Source organism: Syngnathus scovelli, chromosome 6 (genome assembly GCF_024217435.2).
Source record: "Syngnathus scovelli strain Florida chromosome 6, RoL_Ssco_1.2, whole genome shotgun sequence".
NCBI lineage: Eukaryota > Metazoa > Chordata > Actinopteri > Syngnathiformes > Syngnathidae > Syngnathus > Syngnathus scovelli.
Genome location: NC_090852.1, coordinates 7,154,962 through 7,179,543, shown reverse-complemented (window position 1 = coordinate 7,179,543; position 24,582 = coordinate 7,154,962). Strand labels below are relative to the sequence as shown.

At 41.3% G+C, this 24,582-nt stretch overlaps 2 protein-coding genes and 3 long non-coding RNA genes across 6 annotated transcripts; 3 read left to right on the top strand and 2 right to left on the bottom strand.

The window, feature by feature from the left end:
- The first annotated feature begins 809 nt into the window (after positions 1 to 809).
- On the top strand, positions 810 to 10,977 carry LOC125970881 (1-phosphatidylinositol 4,5-bisphosphate phosphodiesterase zeta-1-like). Its single transcript, XM_049723613.2, has 13 exons — positions 810 to 929; positions 1,011 to 1,083; positions 1,619 to 1,814; positions 2,379 to 2,580; positions 3,484 to 3,628; positions 3,746 to 3,898; positions 5,842 to 6,054; positions 6,184 to 6,340; positions 6,966 to 7,082; positions 8,445 to 8,617; positions 9,326 to 9,452; positions 10,299 to 10,448; positions 10,530 to 10,977. The coding sequence occupies exons 3-13, from the start codon at positions 1,625 to 1,627 to the stop codon at positions 10,610 to 10,612; spliced, it is 1,710 nt and encodes a 569-aa protein (XP_049579570.1). The 5' UTR covers positions 810 to 929; positions 1,011 to 1,083; positions 1,619 to 1,624; the 3' UTR covers positions 10,613 to 10,977.
- Positions 8,662 to 10,304, bottom strand: LOC125970882 (uncharacterized). The gene is made up of 3 exons (XR_007482280.1): positions 9,748 to 10,304; positions 9,309 to 9,414; positions 8,662 to 8,809 (listed from the first exon to the last, which is right to left on the bottom strand). It is a non-coding gene; the product is annotated as an uncharacterized lncRNA (long non-coding RNA).
- pik3c2g (phosphatidylinositol-4-phosphate 3-kinase catalytic subunit type 2 gamma) lies at positions 10,716 to 23,057 on the bottom strand. The gene is made up of 33 exons (XM_049723585.1): positions 22,903 to 23,057; positions 21,721 to 22,223; positions 21,569 to 21,648; positions 21,054 to 21,211; positions 20,678 to 20,792; positions 20,504 to 20,615; positions 19,341 to 19,411; positions 19,148 to 19,211; positions 18,953 to 19,078; positions 18,855 to 18,885; positions 18,557 to 18,740; positions 18,358 to 18,480; positions 17,959 to 18,087; positions 17,780 to 17,894; positions 17,573 to 17,706; positions 17,173 to 17,361; positions 16,992 to 17,085; positions 16,821 to 16,915; positions 16,498 to 16,678; positions 16,323 to 16,430; positions 16,150 to 16,242; positions 15,908 to 16,037; positions 15,247 to 15,383; positions 14,988 to 15,157; positions 14,748 to 14,904; positions 14,563 to 14,672; positions 14,043 to 14,211; positions 13,860 to 13,978; positions 13,695 to 13,791; positions 13,533 to 13,596; positions 13,318 to 13,397; positions 13,107 to 13,232; positions 10,716 to 11,994 (listed from the first exon to the last, which is right to left on the bottom strand). The coding sequence occupies exons 2-33, from the start codon at positions 22,174 to 22,176 to the stop codon at positions 11,842 to 11,844; spliced, it is 4,170 nt and encodes a 1,389-aa protein (XP_049579542.1). The 5' UTR covers positions 22,177 to 22,223; positions 22,903 to 23,057; the 3' UTR covers positions 10,716 to 11,841.
- LOC125970885 (uncharacterized) lies at positions 17,340 to 17,757 on the top strand. Its single transcript, XR_007482283.2, has 3 exons — positions 17,340 to 17,453; positions 17,533 to 17,551; positions 17,620 to 17,757. It is a non-coding gene; the product is annotated as an uncharacterized lncRNA (long non-coding RNA).
- On the top strand, positions 23,040 to 24,582 carry LOC125970883 (uncharacterized). 2 transcript variants are annotated; one of them, XR_007482281.2, is made up of 3 exons: positions 23,309 to 23,772; positions 23,843 to 23,868; positions 24,482 to 24,582. It is a non-coding gene; the product is annotated as an uncharacterized lncRNA (long non-coding RNA). The 2 variants fall into 2 exon arrangements; XR_011086937.1 differs by having other exon boundaries at positions 23,040 to 23,868.

The following is a 24,582-nucleotide window of genomic DNA, read 5'->3' as shown; positions in this document are numbered from 1 at the left end:
CTTCTAAGATGACCAGGCTGCAATGGATGCAGAGAGGACACATAGTACAACATAGATTGCCACTTTGACAAGCTTCAGATGAGGAATGGTTGTCGCTATGGTAACGGCTGAATGATATTCCGCATGAGCCTGTTGAAAAAGTCAATCCAATATAATGCTTGTAATCCAATTGTTTCGCACCTTATATAATGTATTCATTGCAAATGTTCGATTACTATAGCAATGCATTGTGAACACAACAACAGAAAGGTGTTATATTTGTATTTATATTTTACAATGTAAGAATATTTTGGGAGTTTTTTTTTTTCCAGAAATACAACGGGAAATTCTTTTTGATGATGTGAGACCAAAAATTAAAGGTGATGTATAATATAGCACTGCAGCACTTTTTTGGGAGTGGAGCACAAGGATGAGAAAATGACATTAAATTTCTAACTAAATTTTTCTGGCAAGCATGCAATACCTTCTTTATGAACATTTATTGTATAATTGTTATTGCATCTGGATTCATATAAGGAAAGACTGCTTAGCTGCAACTTTTTATACTTGAAAGCAGTGCAGGCGGAGCTGGGGGGGGGGGGGGGGGGCACTCGGGCAGTGCGCCCCTCCAATACACACACACACTTGAAATATGCTTGTACCTCCTTCCATGGGGACAATATGGTGTTTTTGAACTAAGAAATTCTGGTCATTGTTTGGTAGCATTTCCACGGGAATTGGTAGTGAGAACTCTTTGAAATGATGTGATCAACTTTAAGATGATGTCATCAAGAAGAAACTTGAAAGGTGACGTCATATTATAGAGCACCAAGTTCTGGGGGTATTTTTTGAGCTAAAAAAAAAAAAAAAACTTGAAAAGGCAATCGAAATGGAAACAGAGCAAAGCCTAGTAAATATTTAAATCAGCACCCTTTGGCAAGTTAAAAGCGGTATGTAGCCACCAGTAAAGAGAAAAGGGCTTGCTTACAAGTCGAAATAATGATACACAAGGCTATTTCATCCATTTTTAGTATTCAGAGTCTGAAGGAACGAAGATGTCAATAACGCCCGTGTTTGGTCATTCAAGCCGAGGGACTGCTGCAGGTATGAAACACTTTGTTCCATGAAGCAAAATGTCTCTTACTGCATTTAGAGTAAAACATTTTGTCAGTGTGGGCAGTGACATGAAAATGCATAGCTGTCCAGCCTTTTGAGTTGTTCCCTTGCAATTTAATTCTCCGGGCAGCGGCTTTTTTTAAAGTGACAAACTGAATTTGAACAGCAGAGCCTGTTTCCTTCTTGTGCACCGCTGGCACGGATGCCCTGTGTGTTAATGAAGGTGAAAGCAGGTTCTGTTCTTTAGTATGCAATGCCTGGAGATCAGATTCACCGAGTGAGCTGTCTGTTGCTGGGCACCCATTAACGTTTTTTTCTTCGAGCTTGTGTCACAATTGTGACGGGCTGTAGAACAAAGGATGAAAAGAGGGAGGGGGAAATGCATTAAGGTAGGATAGTACGAATCTCAATGACTGATGGGAAGCACAGGGGAGAGTCACTGGCGTATAAAAAAAAAAAAAAAAAAAATTATATCATTAAAGAGGCTCAAATGGGGATTGGAAGACTACAAAATTGTTTGCAGATCAAAATGAGAAAAAGCAAGCCCCCGTCCACCAGGAGAGGCGATATCGAGAAGCTCTTCAACAATTATGCCTCAGGCCAGACCACGCTACCCGGCTGCTCCCTGCTCAGGTTTCTCCAAAAGGAGCAGCTGGAGCTCGCAGCCGACGAGGCCACGGTCCAGAGCTTGATCGAGAGATATGAAATCGAAGAGGCGGGTGAGTGAAGTGAGCCGTGGGACGTGCCGAGCTGCTGGCGGCCTCCATGACAGGAATATAGCCTTGGGAAGCATTGATGTGATTTGTTGTAAAGCACAACATCTCCACACACTTCACTGATCACAATATTTGGTACACTCACACCTTTTGAACTGGTAAAAGTGTTTGTAAGCTAGAGTGAAAATTCCGAAGTCTGTTAAGGATCTCTTTGGGTTTTTGAAGGTAATATTTGAATAGATTTGCCACATTTTGAGGTTACAAACATTTGCAACATAATTTTTTTTTATGCGCAGCACGAGAAAATATTTATGCTAATCGGCTAGTGATAGCACTATTCGGACTCAAAGACAAATTGGGGTAGTGTCAGTGCCAAAAGATCAGAAATCAATCTCAAACCTAAAATTGATAATCAACTAAAATGGCATCAGCGAAATAACTCGTCTTCACAGATTTACACCACACATCACAGAAATTGAGATCTAATTGTCTATGTGCCCCAAGATTGATTGGCAGGATAGAAAATGGCCGCCCTAATTGTAACTTGGCTTGCTCATGCTCTTGCAGCCATACAAGGTCAGTGCATGACATTTGAAGGCTTCCACCGCTACATGGAGTCCAAAGACTGCTGTGTTTTCAATCAATCCCACAAGTTTGTGTACCAAGACATGAGTCAGCCACTCAGCAGCTACTTTATCTCTTCATCACACAACACCTACTTGACAGGAGACCAACTCATTGGCAAAAGCCACCTGGATGCCTACATTTGGTAAGTCTTTGGCATACTTTGACGATGTGCCTTCCAGTTAAATGGTTTCACAAATTCACGTGGTAGAGAGTTGATTGGATAGCAGAATGATTTGCTACAGAAAATGGATGGATGGATGATTGAAAGCCAGGCGGCAAGATGACCAAGTGTCTGTCCTTCGCTTCCATGGCCTGAATCTTACATTTGAAGAAAATATGAGTGCCATTTATGTTAAACCTAGAGCCGCAGTTAACTTATAGTGACAGCTATATTATAGCATGTCAGGCTACATGTTGCTAAATCATGCAAGTGACTGGTGACCAGTCCAGAATGCAGCCAGTCTCTGTGTTGCCCATAACCTTGAACAGGATGAGCGGGAGAAAATGTATGGATGGTTACGATATTCTAAATGCTAACCTGTCCTGTTTAATAAGGACAGGCAACCTATGAAGGGTGAGCCCTTCTGAATTTAGGATCATCAGTAACTATATTTTACAAGCTTGTATCAGCGACCTTTGGTTCTGTCTCACTTCTTTAAAGGGTAACAAGGAAATCTCTCACCTTAACCGTCCATTTAATGACGGTCTAGGCTGCTTTCTGGGGCACCTCCGAGGGCATCGCCTTCACAGGTTGCAAGTCTGCCCAAGAATTCATCCCATGATACAACTAAAAATTTTAATCTGGTAGCTCACTCTTTTCCCAGTTAACCTTTATTGAGGCAGATCATACAACAAAAATATGATAAAAGGTTTGCATCAGACATTTTGTGACTTTTCAAACCAAATCGGACACTGAACTGAACCTTAATGGAAAAAGCTTTATTGTACCCATCAGATTATTCTAATTTTATGGAGACGCCGGATTTTGTGTCAAGATGCATCAATACATTCGGTATTGTACGTTAATTAATATTTGCATTCAAAGTGCTTTGAAGAAAGGCTGCCGCTGTCTAGAGATAGACTGCTGGAACGGACCAGGTATGGAGCCCATCGTCTACCATGGTTACACCCTGACCACAAAGATTCTCTTCAAGGATGTTATTGCAACTGTGGGACAGCATGCTTTTGAGGTCGGTACCTTCAAGTGTTCCTATTGACCCCATTTCCTGAGCCACGTTAGCTTCAAGCATCTCTAATAGATCCATATGAATTGAAAATACTTCAATGCCCTAATTGTTTTCTGGCAGGCGTCTATTTACCCGGTAATCTTGTCTCTGGAGAACCATTGTTCCAAGGAACAGCAGGAAGTTATGGCCCTCCACCTCACCTCTATACTAGGAAACAAGCTGGTTGATGTGTGCTTGGATCACCAGACCACGGAAAACCTCCCAAGCCCAAATGTAAGATTATGTGGAAACACGCCATCATGTAATTAGAGTACTGGTCTAAAGCAGTTGAGCTCCAGTGAAGATAGTTTAAACCTTTTTTGTAACAGTTTTACATTGAGACAAAAAAATATTCTTTGCCAGTTCCGAACTATTCCGACTCCGCCAATCAAAACATTGCATCAGCCATGACTGAACAGCAGATTGAGGGATAATGTGCACTTCAGCTTCTTGCCAATATGAGGAGTTGGATGAAGGGCATTTCTCTTTGAGGAGATGCTCTGCGGGCTTTTTTCGTCTCCGAGCCGCTCATATTTGTCATTTAAAATTTATCGCAAGAAAGTTTTTGCATTGAGTCAGAGTTTGACTCATGGCTCTCAAAGCTTCTTCAAGAATGGTCGTCTTTATCGAATGAAGAGCAAAATCTGTGGCACTGAGTGCTAGAAAACTACAGTGGTGCCTTGAGAGATGAAAATAGCATAATTATGAATCCAGCTTGAATTATAGCAACTAATCACACGTGTCCTGCCTACGTCTCAGCTCTTCTCTGAACTCGTTAATTATGGTACTAATATTAGCTGTTCCACGCAGATGATCAAGATTATATGACAGTTTTATTGTTAGTGTACATACTGTTGCTACACTCTTTTTGGTCAATTGATGCTGATTAGCATTAAGCTAGCTGCCTAAAAGGCAAATTTATGTGGTTGTTTTAAATACACAATGGGAAATTGTTTTAGTTTACGTTTAGTTTGACAGTAAACTTTCATTTGGAGTGCCATTGAAAAGCTCAAAGCCTTTTAAAAATAATTGCTCAATATTTGCCAAATTCCTGCATATTGATTGTGTTCACTTCACTGCCGCTAGTCAAAGAAAATTTGATCAAGCGACTGTTCCTATCTCAAAAACGTCTGATCACTCGAGTCTCAAGGCACTGCTGTAATTATAATTATAGTCCTAGTTGTAAATATTAGGTGTCTGGGGGGGGGGGGGTTGTATGCATAATGTTAACTTCAGGAGGATCACTGGCAAAAATAAAAAATAAAAAAAATGCTTATGCATGCTGAATTGATGATGCAAGATTGAATGTTCCCTTTGGGAATAAGTGCAATAATAGGCAATTTCATTGTTTGAAAGAATGAAACGAGCAGACCTCACATGCACCATGATGCTGCATCAATACTGTAGATGTGGAGCCCAGAGATTTAATAAAACAAGGAAATTTACAAACTTTTTTAGCCTTTCTGAAATTAAGATCTCTTGCTTGGTACCAAACATTTTATATCAGAAAAGTTATACACAAGAAAAATCTATCCATCCATTAGCTGAACCAGTTATCCTCATGCGAGACGATCTTTATCACAATAAAATCATATTGGATATAAATATAAATATATACATATACAAAAATATACATATATATTAGGGGTGCATCTCTCTAATAACGTGATTCTATACATATCTCTATACATGATTCGGTTCGATTTTGTGAGATTACTAATTATTCTATAAAAAAAATGAAAGCTTTGATGCAATGAATTTTTGAAAGAGGATTATCATAATCCCTTTACAATATAAATTAATTTGTGCCAAGGAGATTCATTAAAGACTAAAAAGAAATATATTTGTCGCTTTTGTCATATTTATTAACAGCCAAGCACAAGTGCTCCAAAGTCCAAACAATTACAAAAAGAAAATCAGAAATGTCAAAGCAATTTATACTGATTTATTACTTTTTAAGTGGGTTTTAACCCGTTCAAACTATGATTAGGCTGATTATTTTATTTGTGTACCAATGCACATTTTTTTCAATTCAATTTTTTTTTTACACCCCTCATATATATTTATATATATTATATATATTTGTGTCTGTGTGTGTGTCTGTGTGAGTGTTTGTAAAGTGACAATGTCCCACATACATTGTATGTGTGTATGTGTGTGTATAAATGGTCACGCAGGACCTAAAGTATAAGATCCTGATCAAGAATAAAAAACTAAAGCCCAATGCTAGAATAGATGGAGCAACAGGGACAGAGGCAGATGACAGTACAGAAGAGGGCTGGGAGGAGGAGGAGGAGGAGGAAGAAGAGGAGGAAGAAGAAGAGGATGAGGTGGATCAACCGAGCAGATCAAGGTTCTGGCCCCTGAGAAAGTCAAGCTTAAAAAAGAAAGTGAGTCAGGGCTGTGGTAGCTGATATTAAAAAAGCTAAGGCGTCGTGAAGACAAACTCGTATGTCTGCCATCTTATTGCAAAGACGTGACTGCTCTCTTGTTTCTGTGCATCTAAACGCGATGAGCAGAAGAAGAAGGTGGTGGTAGCGGACGCTCTGTCCGACCTCGTCATATACACTGTCTCTGTCAAGTTCACCAGCTTCAGTCACTCCAAAGACAGTCAGAAGTCCTGTGAGAACACATCCATGGCTGAGAAAAAAGCCCGCAAGCTGGCCAAGGTTTCAGGTATAGTCACTCTTAAAAAAAGAAGCCAAGCTCAACTGTGCGGTGTCATTTTGTTGAGAATAGCAGATTTGAATGATTTACAACCACTGTGAGCTCAAAGCAAAATCCCAGCAGGAGATTTTTTTTTGGTCTTCTAAAGCATTCATCTTTGGTCATAATTCTCCAAAGGGCATACTGAAAACAACATATGACTGAGTCCACTCGGGAGAAAATTAGCAAAAGTTGGCCTCGTCATTGTCATGGAAGTACGAGACAAAAATTTATTATCAACTGTAGCGCTTTCACTACAGCTTTCGCGCTTTAGAAAAACAGCGTCAAAAGATAAGTTGCAGTGCCCTACAAGTGATTTTTTTTTTTTAGCCACAAAGTTGAGTGAATGTATTTTGCAATACTCCTCGTACTTTTGATATACAGTATGCAATGACAACAAAATGTAAACAAAGACCTTCCTTTTTAACATAGATGGTTTTGCCAGTGTCTCAAACTGCTGCAGTATTGTTAGATTAAGGTTGCCTGAAGTATCGGCGGCTGGTATCGGCAGCCTCCTCAAGTACCCAATACTGACAGTAATTTATTCTAAAACATTTTCTTTCACCTTATTGAATGGCTCGTGCTTCGTCTTCAGGTAAAGATTTTGTTCTGCACAACCAGAGATTCTTGACCAGGATTTATCCAGCGGGCTCCAGGACATCCTCGTCCAATTACAACCCTCAAGAGTTCTGGAACGTTGGATCGCAGCTCGGTGGGTCAAAGAGACGATCTGCATTGACACACAGAAAGAAAATTGTCTGAGAAAATGTTGTTCAGTGGTGTCCTGGGATACGAGTTCAATTTTGTGTCTATGCTTGTATCTCGCATCGTATTTCACCATTATATGGGTATGCCATTTATCAACATTTTCCAATGCCAAGCAAAAAAAATGATCGAGCTCTTTATATTACTTATAGTACTGTAGTACTTTAATAGTACTTTATGAAGTCTTTCACAGTTGACTTAGTAAACCGCTTTAATACAAGATTCTTTTTTTGCAGAGGATAAAGAATATATGACTGGAAGTTTCGCTATATTGTCCATTATGTTGCGGAACCATTTGTGTTGATGCCATTTGCTCGCCTATCTGTGGCGTTTTGCATTGTGTTGGCGTTGAGCTTGTATGTTAGCATTAGGCTAGCAAAAGAAAAGTTGTGTGGTTGTTTTCTCGGTTTTATATTTAGATTCACAGTAAACTTAACTGGAAGCAGCCTTAAAAAGGTTGAAACTATAACCGCCAACCTGCTGCTTGCTATGAAATGAGGTGACTTGAGTTCAATGTCACCATATTTATTTTTCATATTTCAATATATTTCATATTTATTTTCATCAAAAACAAGATTTTCTTTTTGTTTGGGAGTAAAACATGTTTTTCATTAAACAGTGTCTTATGTGCACAAAGATTATATGAAAGAAGAACTCCACATGAATGTAACGTATAAGGTTTGGGGACAAGCTCTTAATGTTTGTGGAGGACAAGACAAATATTGCGTCAGGTGAATGAGGGGGATCGTATTAATTAGCAGTGAAAAGAACATTTTCATGCCATTCACCTCCTGTTCCTTTTCTGTTTGTCAATTTTCTTTTTGGATGCCGGCAGTGCCTGATTGCACATTGCCAAAAAAGTCACAGCCTTGAAGCTGGTGTTACTTTGTGTTCTTTCTGCCACCTCGCTGGCTTGCCACAAAGTGAGCCTGACATGAAGCCCTGCAGACTATTTTGCTATGCTGAAAGATGTTGCAGCACCAGACAGGCTGGAATGGATCAATCTCCGTTAAATCAGCGGAACATTCTCTCAAGTGATGCAGACGGGTGGTTACAAGTGACGATTAGAATTATGACGTGCTAGAAAGATTGCCAAAAAGATCACAGTTGTCATTTGCTGGCTTTCTTCCAAAACGACGTTTCACTCGATTAGGCATAAAACGGATGACAGCAAGTGAAGTGCAACTCGCTTATTTGGTGTTCTCAAATGCCTCAGAGGATGGCTGAAAGTCACTGAATCATCTCGCATTTAAAAACTGAAGATATTTTCCTTTTCCTTATCCTACTAACGCCCTGTTGTACTTTACAGTGGCACTTAATTTCCAGTCCCCAGGATTGGCCATGGACCTTAATGATGGCCGTTTCCAAGACAACGGAGGCTGCGGCTACGTCCTTAAACCTGCTGTGCTCATGTCTCGTGAAAGAAGCTTTGATCCAAGCTGCAGTCAACGTGGTGTTGCACCAACACTCCTGCTGCTCAAGGTATTGCTTTTTGGCAACACTGATGCTTTCGAGACATATCATGGTTAGGCTTCCAGGATTTTTATTTGATACATGTGGCTTGTTTTTCAACTTTGTTCTTAACCATGCAGATGGTCAGTGGCATTCGATGGTGGGGGCCGAGTGGGCGTCGGCCCCAGGTATCCACATCAAACTTTTGTCAGAGCCATTTGTCTTGGGAAAAATCAAAGCATGAAACATATCACATGGTGGCATTGAATGGAAAATTCCATAGCAATTCCCAATTAATTTCCATTCACAATGTTGTAATTCTTTTAAAACAAGACAAACAAACTTTTGGTTGTAACAAAAGCTCACCAGAGACCATTATTCAAAAGAGAAGCTCGCACAAAGAGGAAAAGCTTCTCGGCTGCATGGCTGAAATATAAATGTAGTGCATTGTATGCTGCTGTGGCGGGGGAGAGCATCACCTTTATTCACATTGTCACTTCTTATTATTTGATCATTTCAAGGGAAACTTTGTGATGTCGACCTCGTCGACGCCATGGGGATTTTGAATAACATTGAGTGATACACCCTTGTAAATTATTCATGCACTCAGGAAAACTAACACTTTTTCTTTTGTGTTTAGCATGAAATTGGCAAATTGATGCAATGGGATGGTTTTTTTTAAGAGCCTGAAGTTCAATCCAAGATGTTACTATGTACATACCATGTGCCTGTCAAAAGGTTATATGTGGGTCCAATTTACCGCTTCCAAAAATGGGGAAGAATCTGGACCCCTTCGTCAGAGTTGAGATCCACGGGATTGGATCAGACTGCAACAGAAAAAACACAAGCACAGTCAAAAACAACGGTAAGCACATCAGCATCAAAGTGTGTGTGTGCGTGCGTGTGCGTGTGCGTGTGTGTCAGAGTTAATTGCCAATTCGAATGCCTCATCACTTTGGCAACTTTGACATTCATTTCAAGATTAAGTAAAACATCATCACGCAAGAATTGTCAGTACTAACTGTGCATTATTTGGCACTGCTTTTCAATTAGACATTGAGTGACCAGAAAGTCCAAAAACAAACTGTGGTGAGACGCAAAAGTCCATACATTTTCTATAGCGTCTGTCCACAATATAGACAATTTAAAGTGCTGCCTACCTCAAATGTGGAAGACTAAAGGAATGGGAATCATAAATAAAAATATTAAAATGCATAAATGCATAAAACAACATCAAAACTTAATTGTATTACAGTCAACGCCACTGGTCGGCTTAATAAAATTAAAAAAAATCCACTCAGGTGCCAGTGTTGCACTTCATTATGCCTCTGCTCCTTTGTTCTCCTTTTCCACACCTCCTCCAGGCTTGCATTCATCAGGTGGCTTATCAGCCTCACCTGTTAATTTTGTGAGCCATGCTGGGAGATGTAATATCTTTTTTTTTTTTGCCCCGGGTTATGGAGAATATACCCTGCCAAAAACCTGCAAAGGACAAGTGCGATAGAAAATGGATGGTTGAATGTACCTTATATTTATTGCAGGGTTATACTAAATTCTTCAATAATTTTAGGGGGTAAAACACTAATAAGCATTCATAATTGGTGTCATTTATACCTATTTGGCAATTCAGCCAATGCTAGCATGTGCTGGCATTTTCAAAGGAATTGCGCTTTCCAGTAAAACTGAGTAAATGAGTTGATGACGATTGCAGCTTTGAACCCCTACTGGGATTCCGACATGAACTTCCGCATCAGCATTCCCGACCTGTGTCTCATCCGCTTTTGTGTCCGAGACCAGACCGGCTTTCTGTCCAGTGACTTCGTGGGCCAGTACACGCTGCCTTTCAGCAGCCTGAAAAGAGGTCTGTCAACACTCCTGTTTGTTGCATTTTAGCTATTTGAACCTTGACCCCCCCCACTCTATTTTTTTTTCCTACCTTCAGGCTATCGCTGGGTACCTCTTCAGTCCCGATCCGGATGCAGTTTGGATCCAGCCTCTCTTTTCGTTTATGTCTGGTATTCCTAAAACATAGACCCACAAAAAAAAAAAAAAAAGAACACACACGCTGCCAACAGAGACGAGTGTAGCAGAGCAACAACAAACGGATGCAAATAAATCAAAGCCTCAGTTATAAATATCGGTTTTATTATAAGAAAATAGATACGTTATATTCCTCCCAGTGCATCACGGAAAAAAAGACCAAAACACTCAAAAAGCAGTCCTGCAATATCTATAAACTGTAGTGAAGGGCAAAATCCCTCAAGTAAGGTTGTAGCTTCCCGTAACAAAATTAAAATTTGCTGCGATTTCAGTTAGTGCGAGCAAAGTTGTTTTCTCTCTCAGAACAATAAATTTGACACTTGCCAGGTAACAGTAATGCTCCACAGCCTCTCCTGTATTAAAAAACAAAAGCTCCCCTGAAGCATCACTCCCCTCCCACGTGAGTTATCAAGCTGGGAATTGTATAAATAGCATCCACAGAGGTATACATACATTATTGAAGTAATTCCAGTGAAGAAAAATCTATTTCTGTTCAGCTTTATAACCAAATCCAATAAAGCAGACGGTGAGAGGAGAGCTGTCAGCAGGATGCCATTAAGATAAAATTAGGAGCTGTGTGATCAGTGAGTGATATCGTGGCTAGGTGGGTATTACTCATAATAGCCAGAGGTGTTTTTTTTTTTTAACTTATTTGTAAAAGATGAGCGCAAAAGGAAATAGGTGCAGTATTGTTGCAAAAATGCAGCTTCATGCAGCATTAAACAGTCTTCTGCCATTTTAAGACAGAGTTGAAGTTATTGGGCAATGGACATTGTGGAAAAAATATTTTTAAGTTTTCTTTTTTTTTAATGTTTAAACCAGTGGTAAATATTTTACGTACCACCAAAAAACAAAAAGGAAAAAAAAAACAAAAGTTTTTACTTTGTTGTAAAAAATAGTATTTCTATTAGTACAAAAAATTAAATTGTACCTTAACAAATATTTTTCAGGAAACGTTTCTTAAATATTAAATGTGACAAGAGAAAATAAATCTTCTAGAGAAAAAAAATCTACTTGATTACCTTTATCTCCATGATTCAACATTTGATTGGCATTCAAAAAAACAAAAAAACTCGGTGCTTTCAGTCACCGCAGTTAAAAGTTTTTGCAGTTGTAACTTGATCCACATTCCTATTCACTGCGTTGTAGTTGAGACAAGAGACATTGTGGTTGCGCCCTCTGTCGGCTACTAGCCTGCAGTGAAGCAACTCAGGTCAGAGTGCCGAGTTTCTCAATGTGAACCAAGTCTCCTTGTTGAGCAGCTCCTCGTCCAGTTTGATGTTGGTGGCAGCAACAAACGTCTTCTTGCTCTTCACACTCACTTCCAGCACCATCCCATACAGCAACGGCACATTATTGTACTCCAACTGTGAACCACACACATTTTTTCAAGTTTTTTGCATGTCAGCTGTAACTTTCGGAAAAGTTGAGTAGCTTCTAGTTTATCAAGTTTTGTTCCTCCATCTTACAATGATGTTTCAATATGTATTTATGGTATTAAATGTACAGTTTAGTTTTTATTTAGATATATATTTTCATCCTTGTGCAGTCTGATGGATTATATTTACTACCTACATACGTGATGTAAAAAAATTCCTGATGCAAAAACTTTTATCCAGTTACTTCAGCGTAATGTTACGTTCATTAAAGACTCAATTCTTCAAAAGTGCGATTGTAGTTTGTCTTTTTTCCAGGGTGCCTACCACCTCTCCCCAAATTCCGAGCTTATGACTGGTTTTGTATGCAAGCTTAAAGTCAAATTTAAAAGCAGTTTTTGATCTATTAAATTTTAATAATCAGTCTTAGTTTTTTCCATCCATCCATTGTCTGAACCGCTTAGTCCCCACGGGGGTCGCGGGCGTGCTGGAGCCTATCCCAGCCGTCATCGGGCAGTAGGCAGGGGACACCCTGAACCGGTTGCCAGCCAATCGCAGGGCACACAGAGACAAACAACCATCCACACTCGAACTCACACCAAGGGACAATTTGGAGTGCTCAATCAGCCTACCAAGCATGTTTTTGGGATGTGGGAGGAAACCGGAGTGCCCGGAGAAAACCCACGCGGGCCCGGGGAGAACATGCAAACTCCACACAGGGAGGGCCGGAGGTGGAATCGAACCCGCACCCTCCTAACTGTGAGGCGGACGTGCTACCCAGTGCCCCACCGAGCCGCCTTGTCTTAGTCTTTTAATAATTAAAAGACTTACCAGTCACCAAGTATGATACAAAATATACAATTTAAATGCTTCAATAGCAGATTCAAATATGAGATTTAATTTTCTAAAGATGTATTTTGGTAAACCACATCCAAAATCACACTCATTTCAAATTTTGTGAATATTCTTGGCATTGTCTTAGATTAGGTGGAACGCATGCTGGTCAGTAAAATTTAAGTGTGACATCATAAGGCTTGTTCATGACACCATGTCATTTTATCACTATCCTGTTATAAAAAAAATATATACGTATATATTTGTACCAGTTCATTGAATGTAGGGCTGTCATTATTCCGCACTACTTTAGTCTTTCTCTTGGACTTCCGCTGAGGGTCGGGTCTCAGACACGTGACCACGTAGGCATCAGGATTGGAGCCGTTGGCCATCTTCTGTAAATAATTTTTAAAAAAGGCTTTTAAATTCATGAGAAAGAACATTGAACATGCAGTTTTTCATCCCACGTAGCAAGCTCACAATGTTCTTGAGGTGTTTTACCAAGACCCAGAGCTTGCACTCATTGTAAGAAATGCACAGCTGGATTTGAGGAGAAGCCTCTGTAATGAGAAATCACAAGGTGACGACCAATGCGATTGCTTCATCAGAAAGCTGAGAGAAACATCAAAGTATGATGCAGTAGAATAGACTTTGTCAAAACGTCTGATGAAACTGAGCCTGCCACTTTTGTTTACCTTGTACCACAGATCCTTTAACCATTTTGGGTCCATCCAAGAACAAGCTGCACACAAATTCATTCTGAAACCAGCAGATTAGCATATACAGTCATATAATGTAAAAAAAAATAATTAAAAGACAAAAATGGATATAACACAAAAGGCCTCAAGCAGACATACTCCCTTGCAAGGTCCCTCAAAAAGCTGTTTGAGGTATTTATTGAGCAGAGCCATCTTCCTGCTTGGGGTGAATGACATCATATACCAGCACGGGAACCTGGAAATGAAAAGAACTAGAACCAGAAGGTACCGGTTTGATGAGAGTGTAATGGACTGCGGACTCACTGAGGCAGAGCAGATTCAATAAAGTGTTTCTGCAGCTGCTTGTGGATCATCTCAAAGTCCTCGAATTTCATTTGGTTATACCAAAAGCCATCGTCAATAGTCACTTTCAGGTCATAGATCTGAAGAAAGAAAAAAAGCAACAAACTTCTGTTTCAGTTGTGAACAACAACAATAATAACTCACCGCAACTTTGTCCTTGATGGTAAAATCCTGAATGACGGCGTCTTGAATGTTGGTGCTCGGAGCAGGAACGCCATCCCGGATGGGGGCAGCTGGCTTCTTCCCTTGCACCATGCTGTGTGTCAAGAAGTTTAACTTGACCGCGACAGAACCCATGCTCTCCTTGATCTTCCTAAAACACAATGTGACCGTTTCAGAGATCAACATCAGTTCAGTGCAGACCGAGAGGTGCTGGAGACTTGGTAAGGGTTCCAGGACCTCCATATGTCATGTCACGATGATGTTGTTGGAGTACATCAACAAGATAAAGGGACAAGCAAGCAAGTGTAAAGAATAATGATTATCACTGGCGGAGCTGGGGGAGGGGGGGCATTGTATGGGCATTGCCTCCCACCCCCCTCCATTGAAATATGCAAGTTGCCATTATCTTTTTCAGAATTTCCATCCAACACCATTGGGAACATTAATGAATCTTTAGCAGCATTTTTTGAAGGCTTATATTTTTTTTTATGTTTTCATTTACTTTGTGAAGTAGGATGTGGCTTCCAAGTCAGTGTCGTGAGGTCTAAGGTTTCTCTGGACATATTGCAAGTCATGACAGTCCTTCAGTTCGGGCATTCCTGCATTGGTCATCTGGGGATAATGCAAACACACACACAACCTGAGAAGAGTTTCACAACTACTGCGATGTGTGAGTGTTGGTCTTACGAGTTCCAGCAAGCTGAGTATGAGGCCAGATCTGTATCTGATGATGTTGTAAGCTTCACAGCAGAGTTCCACAAAGCGATGCAAGCGCTGAGGCTTCTGCCCACCACCTGTGATGAAGTGCTGCATCTCCGATGTGAAGATGAAAGGTGATCGGTCCCTGCGTTGTTAAAAGTCAAAGATATTACAGGTTCTTCTAGCATTTTGTGTTTAATTTCACTCCTGCTAAAAAAGTTGACTGACCTTTTAAAGTTTCCGATCTTCTGCGCATTGCCCATGATCTTGCCAAAGTCGATGTGGAACATGTGCCCGCTGTGCGTTAACATGATGTTGTCGTTGTGGCGATCGCAAATCCCCAGAATGAAGGTGGCCACGCACCAACCTGCACATGAGTGAATGAAGCGCATCACAGCCTGAAAACAAGTGGTAAGCAAACAAGAACGGGAGTTAACAATTAGTCCTGGAGGTCGACTTCTATCGGTCATTCGGGAGGTCTCCTGACATTTTCGTAGTCCTCCTCGGTTTTGTTCCACATGTGGAACCACTTCTCTAGAGTGTCATGTCGGAGGGTCCCACCAAGACCCCACTCCTGCTGGATCTTCCCCAGCGTCACCGCCTCGGGAACCACTTCTATGAGGCCTGTCAGCCGGCAAAAATAAACAATAAATTAAACACAAGCAAAATTGACACAACAAAATTAATCGATTAATCGACAAGGAAATCAATTATCATGGATTGCCTCATTTTAAGAATGGAGTAATTGTTTAGAGCCATTTTTAACTCAGGATTGTCCAAATCTTCTGATTTCAGGGTCGCAAAAGTAATAATTCTTTGATTTCGATAGGCCTTTGTGACAATAGTGTTTAATCAAATTTCAGAAATTTTCAAACACCTACTTTTACTTTGGAAAACAACAACCATCAATCCGACTCGTTTAGTTGCTTTTGAATCACTAAATAATATAAAATCTAAATTATTACAGTAAATTGTATATCGATTAATTTATGGATTAATCGATTCTAGCAATATCTCATACAACGCTACCTTATTACCTTTTTTTCCCATTATGTTTCTTACGTAACTGCAGAGTTCAGTGTGTCTTTTAAGAAAAGTATTTTTTTTTCTGCTGTTTGTCAGATGTCAATATTAAAAAATCAAGTCACCCTGAGTCATGCCAGTAGAAAGACATCTGTAGGTGACCATTTGTAAGTCCAGCCCTTCATTGAGCCACACCCTGTCCATCAGACGGACCATCTGCAGCACCAGCATGTCCTGACGCAGGCTGTCTCCTGTCTGAAGAAAGCACCTCAGATTAAGTTATGAAAAAACGTGGCTCGCACTTCTTCTTGACAGGTCCCAACTAAAGAGCCAACAAGGATCAATAAAGTGCTGCTTTATGACCAACCTTGCAGATCACAGCAATGTTCTTCGCCAGCGGGTCAGTGCAAATGAAGGACACCCCCAGAGGAGAGGTATTGGACTGGTAAAATTTACAGGCCTGGAACTAAAAGCTCACATTAGAAAACACTTGTTTCAAGATGTATGCCTTTGATTGTGATGATACTGTGATGCATTTACATCCAGCTCCACTCCCTTGACATGGACAGCAACATCTAAAGGTAGACAGCAGCTTCCCTCGTCATTAAAGAACTTCTCAATCTTCTCCTTTTCTTTGTTCAGAACCGTCTGCAACGACAATGTAGAAGGTCGGACTTTCCGCTGAGTCAGAGCAATGCGAATGAGTTCAAAAGACCTTCCGTCGCGTTTTCTCCGACATCCGGACCTTCTCGGCCACTTGCATGATTGCCGACAACAAGCGGGTTTCTCGGTCCAGTTCCTCCCGCAGCGCTCGACCGCAGCAGAAGCGAAGGGCCGCGTGCACTTTAGCGAACCAGTTTTGGTAGTGCGGCTCTGTGCATGCATCCTCCAGCAGCCTTGGAATGGAGCACCGAGGGAACACTGTATATTACTATTTTGATGTGACGCAATTGAACCATTTGTTATTGTGTTGACTTGTTTGACTTTCACGCAACTCTAACAGTATATTAACGCCGCAATCCCTGTTTGGTTCCTGACCAGAAGAGTTGATGAGCAATCCGAATGTTCTTTAGTGATCTCTCCAACAGCAACATGACCAGAGCTCCATCCAGCTCCCACTCGCTCTTTAGAGCCTGCAAAACAAGATGATGATAATGATGATGAAGAACTAAATAGCAGTGAAGCAGATGTGTCTGTTACGGTGCTCACCTGAACCAACTGTGGCAAATACAGCTCAAGCTCATCATCGGGGATTTGTCCAAAAAACTGCACAGCGGCCTCACGCACTGTCTGATCCGGAAAACTGCACACACAAAAAAAGATTTTTTTTCTTCAATTAAGTGAATCGATAATGTGGAATAAATGGCAGGGATCAGTGCTCGTCCCTTACTTATCGGTGAGAAGGAAGAGAGCCTCCTCGGCAAGATGGATAGCCCAGCGGTCGACAACCGTGTAGATCTCTGTCAGGTCCTCAGGCTGCCACCTGGGGGCGCCACCCAACACCAGGTGGAGGAAGGTGCTTGCTTTGTCACAGTTGTGACGTTTACTCCACAGGAAGCTCTTCTCGTTTTCTGACAGTCTGAAGAGAAACGAAATTGAGTTGTCAAAACAAGTCAGTGTTGGTAGGAGAATATAAAATAAATCATTACGGCTTCTTCACTACAATCATAAGTAATAATAATAATAATATCAATAATAATAGTAATAATAATAACAATAATAATAATACATTTATTCTAAATTCTTCAAGTGGATAAAGAAAGTGTCTGGTATGCTTTTCTTGCACTCACAAGGAAAGGCAGAGCTTCTTGGAGACTTGTAACATTTTCTTTTCCAGACCTTGGCAAGGCGAAGAGAATATGAAAGACCCAGGGAACGCGACGGGCCTCCGGTACATCCAATTCACCTCATCTGGAAACTCAAGCTGCATATTAGAGAGGATGAGAGTTGAGTTTGTTTTTTCAGAACAGAGCGCAAAGCTGTCTAATACTCCTCACCTGCAGGATGACCCCCACTGTTTGTCTGTGGCTGTCAAACAGGGCTGGAGAGGGTGGTGAAGACAGCATGGCCAACATTGACAAACTGAGCAGGATGGTCCCTCTTACCAGAGTTCTACGCACACAGTTTTAGTCAACAATGTGATGGACATGGTAAAAGCTATTCATTCTTGTGGTACCTGTTGCTGTAAAGCGGTAGAACGGCCCATGCCAGCAGCTCGGGGCTTTTTCCTCGCTTTGAGCCCATCAGCTGGAAGGTCAGCATACTCTCGTACGGCTGCTCCTTTATTGGGACAGGAAATGCCATCCTGACATTCAAAAACAAATGTTTGTTTATATTTGTGTGTTTTGCTCCTCAGTGTAAACAACAAAATTGAACGCCGCAAAATTTTTAGTTTTCTGTAAGTAAAAAAAAAAAAATGGAGGTTGAACGGCTGCCTCACATGGCATCACAAAAGGTGAAAGCAAATCTTGTGAGACGGAGGCTCAGTGTGCATCTAAAAGATTAGCTTCCCAGTTAAGAAATGTAAAATGTTAAATAAAACATTTATTAAAGGCTGCATGGAACGTGAACGCACATGCGGTTACAACGTAATTTCTTCTCAAAGGACAAAGCAGTGCTGATGTTTTCAGAAACCACAGCTGAGCAAAGCTGCCTTTCGCCATACGTCAACTGGCAGGATATAGAAAAGCAGTCAAACCTAGAAAAAAAAGAGAGAGAACCCATAAGGATCTTTTTTTTTTTTTTTTTTTTACTGTGGCATATTTATATATTACGTGGTCATCCAGCTAGGTTGCAGTTGATAGAGCGCGGCCAGGTTGAACTGTAACAGTTCACTGTTGTCCTCCACATCTCGAGTCTGAGGTGTGCTGGCGATTTCCAGAGTTCTGAAGTTGGAGAGGAAGTTTGCAAAGAAGCTCTGCATGACTTTCAGCAGGGACTTGTGCAGCGCCTGCATGGCTACAAGACACACCATTGACAAAAATTGAAGTAGTCCAAAGACGCTTGCTTGAAGAGTTTTTGTCCCATTGATTGATCATAATTGCAATATTTAAAGATGCAAAATCTACTCACCACTCTCACATTCGGACATTTCCTCATGACTCTGCAATAAGATGCATCAGATACATGAATACTTGTGAAAAACTGACATAGTCAGCGAGTCCACCTACCAGAGGGATGGGGTTGACTCTGTTGAGCCGGCCAATGGCGTCTTCCAGCTCCTCGCTTGAGAGGCCGCACAGGAGGTCGGTGATGGTGCGAACGTGGGCCACCATGACGTTGACGTTCATCCCCGACTGCACACATCGAGACACTTTGAAATGCTTCATTCACAAATATTCTACCCATAAACACTCTTGACTGACTTTATTTTTCATCAGCGTGGCCTCCTCTCTGCTGTAGCTTGTGAGCACATTCTCCAGACTCAACCTAGGGGTCAAACACAAAAGCATACACTCATACCTATATTTCCTGTAAACAAACGTCAAATGTCATCATGACAGTCGTATTAAAAAGTAAACAAAGCCTATCCAAGGGCGTGACCGCTCTCTGGCTTACTTGCAAGCGTTGAAGTCACAGACCGGCCGTATCAGCTTGAAGAGGTGACCCGGAGGTTTGTCATCCCCTACCTCAAGGGGGGGGGATGGGGGGGAAGAAAAAAAATAGACTATTATATTACTCATTAGGCGGCTCGGTGGGGCACTGGGTGGCACACTGGGTGGCACGTCCGCCTCGCAGTTAGGAGGGTGCGGGTTCGATTCCACCTCCGGCCCTTCCTGTGTGGAGTTTGCATGTTCTGCCCGGGCCTGCTTGGGTTTTCTCCGGGTACTCTGGTTTCTTCCCTCGTCCCAAAAACATGCTTGGTAGGCCGATTGAACACTCCAAATTGTCCCTGGGTGTGAGTGTGAGTGCAAATGGTTGTTTGTCTCTGTGTGCCCTGCGATTGGCTGGCACCCGGTTCAGGGTGTCCCCACCTACTGGCCGTTGATGGCTGGGATAGGCTCCAGCACACCCGCGACCCCCATAGGGACTAAACGGTTCAGAAAATGGATGGATGGATATTACTCATTGATGCATTTTTAGAGTGCTTATTTCAATTAAATGAATGAAAAAGGCAATTATAATTAAAGTCAGTCAAAGTAATTTTGTCTATCTATCTATCTATCTATCTATCTATCTATCTATCTATCTATCTATCTATCTATCTATCTATCTATCTATCTATCTATCTAGCTATCTAGCTATCTAGCTATCTATCTAGCTATCTATCTGTACTACTATGACTATTATTCATTGATGCACTTTTAGGGTGTTAATTTGAATGAATTGAATTCAAAAGACAATTATAATTAAAGGGAATTAAAGTAATTGTATGTATTTATTTATTCATTCAGTTATTTATTTATTTATCCATCCATCCATCCATCCATCCATCCATCCATCCATCCATCCATCCATCCATCCATCCATCCATCCATCCATCCATCCATCCATCCATCCATCCATCCATCCATCCATCCATCCATCCATCCATCCTTCACCTACCCTCCAAATTTCAGCCGTCAGTACGTGATAAAGAACAAAGTAAATTGTAAAAAAAAAAAAAAGTAATAATAATACAGGAATTGCTTTCACGGGCACACCAACAAAGACAATAATATTGCGGAGCAGGCCGTTCCTTGGCCAATGATTAACGTTTGAGACGGTTGGCGGTGACTCACATCCCTGGCCAGGCTGCGTTTCAGGTTGCTGGAATGGAGCAGTCGAAGGGGAAGGTCCATGTTGAATTTGCAGTGCGTTTGGACGACCTCGTGCACACCCAGCAACTCGTAGCTGTTGAAACGTGGAAATATTCAGTCGGGAAAATAAGACGTTTGCTCAGTGAAATGACTTACTTGTGAAGATACTCCTCCGAATTGCACAACTTGAGCACGTAATAGTCGGCAGATTTGTGAGCGAGATCGAAGAGCTGGAAGATCTCTTCGATTAAACTTCGCACCGTCCTGTTCACTAGACAAACACAATTCATCAATTTAACGTCACATACCCTACTCACAAAAAGTTGGCTAGTTTGACTGAAATTACAGGATGACCCTAATATGTATGGGATGTCATTTGTAAAGTGGTTTATTGCTATAAATAAAAGCAATTTTCAGTCACTTTTAGCATTAAAAAAAAAAAAAAACTAGTTGACACCTGAACATCCTGAAATTTCACCCAAAATCTGTAGTGTATTTTTTTTTTTTTTACAGCACTAGTGAGGCATAATACCTGTGGTTGAAATTGGAAGTTGGTGACTTTTATTTTCGAACGCCACATAGACGGTCAGCTCGACCTGATGGAGCAGCGCAGGATGGATACGTGACACTCGAGCGCACACCACACCCGAGTTGTGAGCAATTTGTGTGTGCGGGTAGCGCGACAGCAGACTGGGTGGAAGCACAAAGACTGTTTGAGGCTCAGGCGTGCACAACAAAGACATTCTTACTTACTTTTAATTATAATAATTACAGCTGGTCCACACGACACATTTTAAGCAAATAAGGGAGTGCCGTTTTTGAAATGTTTTTGATGAGGATGAAATTGTCATCCCCTACCTCAAGGGGCAATTACGTTAGTCATTGATGTAATTTTAGGGTGTTTATTTGAATGAAATGAATGGAAAAAGTCTACTGGCACGGCTGCTTTAGAGCGCTTCATTGTTGACAACAAGTGTGCGCACGTCATTGTGAGAAAGGCAGCTTGAGTTGGCCCAAAACATTTTGATGTCTTACATAACATCTTACTTGGACGTAGCTTGACAGAAAGAAGCCATCACCGCTGTGGTGCCTTCTGGAGCATCTGTCAGTTTGATGACCCATTTCTCCTAATGTGAGAGACAATCATTTAGGTCTTTCCGCTGTCAATTCTAGGCAGAAAAACGATGGCGTTTACTCACCAGGTTATCTAATTGTGTGTTTGATCGGGTCAATTTGTGCACATGGACAGTCAGGTCACAGGAGAACCTGTTTTTGATGTGGCCAGATGGCCCGTGCTTCCTGGGCGGTACAGGTGGGGAAATTTGGTCCTGACCAATTGGAGGGTTGGCACTCGGGATCGGAGGGGCGGTGCGGCGGGGTTGGAGAGCCACGCGGCTTTCTTGCTGAGCATTGTGAGGATATCCTCGGTCATGAGTCAGCGGTTCAGAGATGGATTTCAAAAGTGGTGGGCGGTTGACTATTGGGAGTTGATCATTGATCTGATTTTCAGCAGCAATATCGATGTCCTCGTAAAGATGAGACTCAAATTGACTTGCTGGCAATGACGCGGAGAGGTCAATGTTTGTATTTTGTCTGTGGAGAACTCGAGGTGGTGGTACAGGGGGTGGTCCTAGCCGCGATCCAAGGGGATCCATCACATTGTAAGCCAAGTGTGTCTTGATTCTGGAGTGTGTCACGCACACTGCAAAAAATGACAACAAAAAAGTTTGACTGAAATTATACGACAACAAAAAAGCAGGTGAACTTTAATTGACCGTCTGTAAAACTATGTGTACACATGACCGATTGGTTTCTGTTCTTTCAGGCCTTCCTGTGCCTCTTCTTTAAAAACAGAATCTAAATGAACCAGGAAATGTATTGGCTGATTCACAGCTCAAATATGTTCAGCAAAAACAAAATACACAAAAATTACAATTACAGTAAACATTCAGATTCTAACGTTTTGACAAGGTCAAATTAGTTCACCTATAAAGGTTCTCATGCATTTTAGGTTCATGCTGAGATTTCCCTCAAGGATTGACTCTCCCTACTTTTATGTATGCGACCTGATTTTAGGGTTGAGTCTAATCATTAACAACCTTTCAAATCTTAACAGGAAATGCTGCAACGCGCCACAATGTCTCAGGACCTACTCGGTTCACAAGACAAAACATGACAAGCTTGCTGAAAAACACAGAAACCCCAACATCGGGTCTTTTTGTTTTAGAGAAGGAAGTATACTTCAACTTGCAAATGTACAATATACACAATACACAATCGGATGTGGTTTATAAACATAAAAAGGTGATTGAGATGTGTCCCCCTTAATGCAATTAAAAAAATAAATAAAATGAAACTAAAATGAGTTGCTTGTGACCTACCATTAGCGGTGTGGATCTGGTCCCATCTGTCTTATAAATTGAGGCCATCATGCTCAGCGAGTTAGACCTGAACACTTGCTGGTGACACACATATGGATTGACTCCTCCCACTTTCCTTACTTCCCCTCACCTGAACCACCACATCGTCGACACGCCCTCTGCTGGAGGAAACACATTATCACAGTGAGAAAAAAAAATAGTTTGACTTCCATTTGTTACCTTTTTCACTGATTGGCACAGTAGGAATTTTGTTTGCTCTGTGTTGATGAACTTATCATGTTGGACCTTTTGAAAGGGAAAACGAATTGGAAGGAAAATTCAAATGGTTCGAAAATAAAAGTGGGAAAATCCTGCACTGGCAAACTTGTCCTTTGTATATATAGTAACAACATATTCAGTGGCTATTTAACTGCCACGCCTCCTGAAGGAATGTTAGTAAACAGGTTTAAAGTTGGTTGGCACAATGTTTTGACATTGCACTTCTAGTAATCCAATTTTGGTTTCAATTCTACTCTCTATCTGTTGTTAACTCCTGCTACATACAGTATGTGGGCCTGCTCGGCAGTGAAACCAAAAATGAATTGGAGCGCATTTTCAAATTTCAAAAGTGTGGCTAAACCTGATAGCCTTTTGTGTTATCAGTTACCAAACAAGTACGTCTCAGCTTCAAAACGGTTGGTGACTAAAATAAACATCTTGGAATGTGTCGCAAAGGTGCCGTGTGATGTGAGGAGGCCAGCGGGAGGCAAGTGAGCTGATCAGAATGTATTACAACCACAGCGTTTCACCTCCAAACACAGAGGATTTATTGGCTACTACGCTCTCGTCCCGTTGTTCTTCCTCACGCTGCTCGTCAGCGTGGCGGCCTTGGTAAGGGCGTCGACTTTTCTGCTTCTCTTTGTTAATCACATGACTTCAGTGGTGTCGTGTTCACCCTCAGGTTGTGTTTATGAAGAAGAGAATGAGGTAAGAAGACTTTTTTTTTTACGCGATTCAGAATATTTGTTAGGTTCAAAATCAGCAAAAGGATCAGCAGACAAAACCAGTGAGGCAGAATATTGAGTCTTTTCTCGCGAGGAGTGCATTCAGACTTACAGCAATCCGACTACACTAAAAATCTGTTTTACACTCCTCGCTCTTTTTATTTGGAATGGGGGGGGGGGAGAGATTGTGGCTTCGTCTCGTAAGAAAAGAAACAAAAAGTAACGCACAAAGTGTTGCGTGCAGATATGGCTATATCAGCAAAACAGTTTAAGCAATATTCCGAGAGATAAAAAGAGAAAGTGACGTTCTTTAAGGAAGATCAGAAGGTTCATGACGCATCGTTTGACATGTGGTTTTCACGATCTGTTCTGGTGAACGCTGAGCTGTCAGCAGCATCTTGTTTGACACAACCGTCATCTCGCCCCTGACCCAGCCGTAATCCTTCTGTTCTGTTGTACAAGATAAGAATAAGCAAGGCAAAGCAGCAAGCATACTGAACAGTAACATTATGAATAAGTACTCATTAGAGAACGCATGATAACATATATATAAAATTTTTCTAACAATATTTGTCTATCATTCTGTGTGTTGTTAGATTAGATGAGTTGTGACACCGGCTAATTCCAGTGTATAGCTACGACCCTGCAGAAGACCAGTGGGTGGGTGATGAACTGGAGAGTGATGATGAGTTGAAGG

Bases quoted from the DNA above. Each gene is read 5' to 3' on its own strand.
- LOC125970881 (XM_049723613.2), top strand. From the start codon at position 1,625: ATGAGAAAAAGCAAGCCCCCGTCCACCAGGAGAGGCGATATCGAGAAG. The intron at 3,629-3,745 runs GTCGGTACCTTC...GTTTTCTGGCAG, and splicing joins TGGGACAGCATGCTTTTGAG to GCGTCTATTTACCCGGTAAT. The intron at 10,449-10,529 runs GTCTGTCAACAC...TCCTACCTTCAG, and splicing joins TTTCAGCAGCCTGAAAAGAG to GCTATCGCTGGGTACCTCTT.
- pik3c2g (XM_049723585.1), bottom strand. From the start codon at position 22,176: ATGGATCCCCTTGGATCGCGGCTAGGACCACCCCCTGTACCACCACCT. The intron at 20,616-20,677 runs GTAAGTCATTTC...ACGTTTCAACAG, and splicing joins TCGGAGGAGTATCTTCACAA to CTACGAGTTGCTGGGTGTGC. The intron at 13,792-13,859 runs GTGAGTCCGCAG...TTTCATTTCCAG, and splicing joins ATTGAATCTGCTCTGCCTCA to GTTCCCGTGCTGGTATATGA.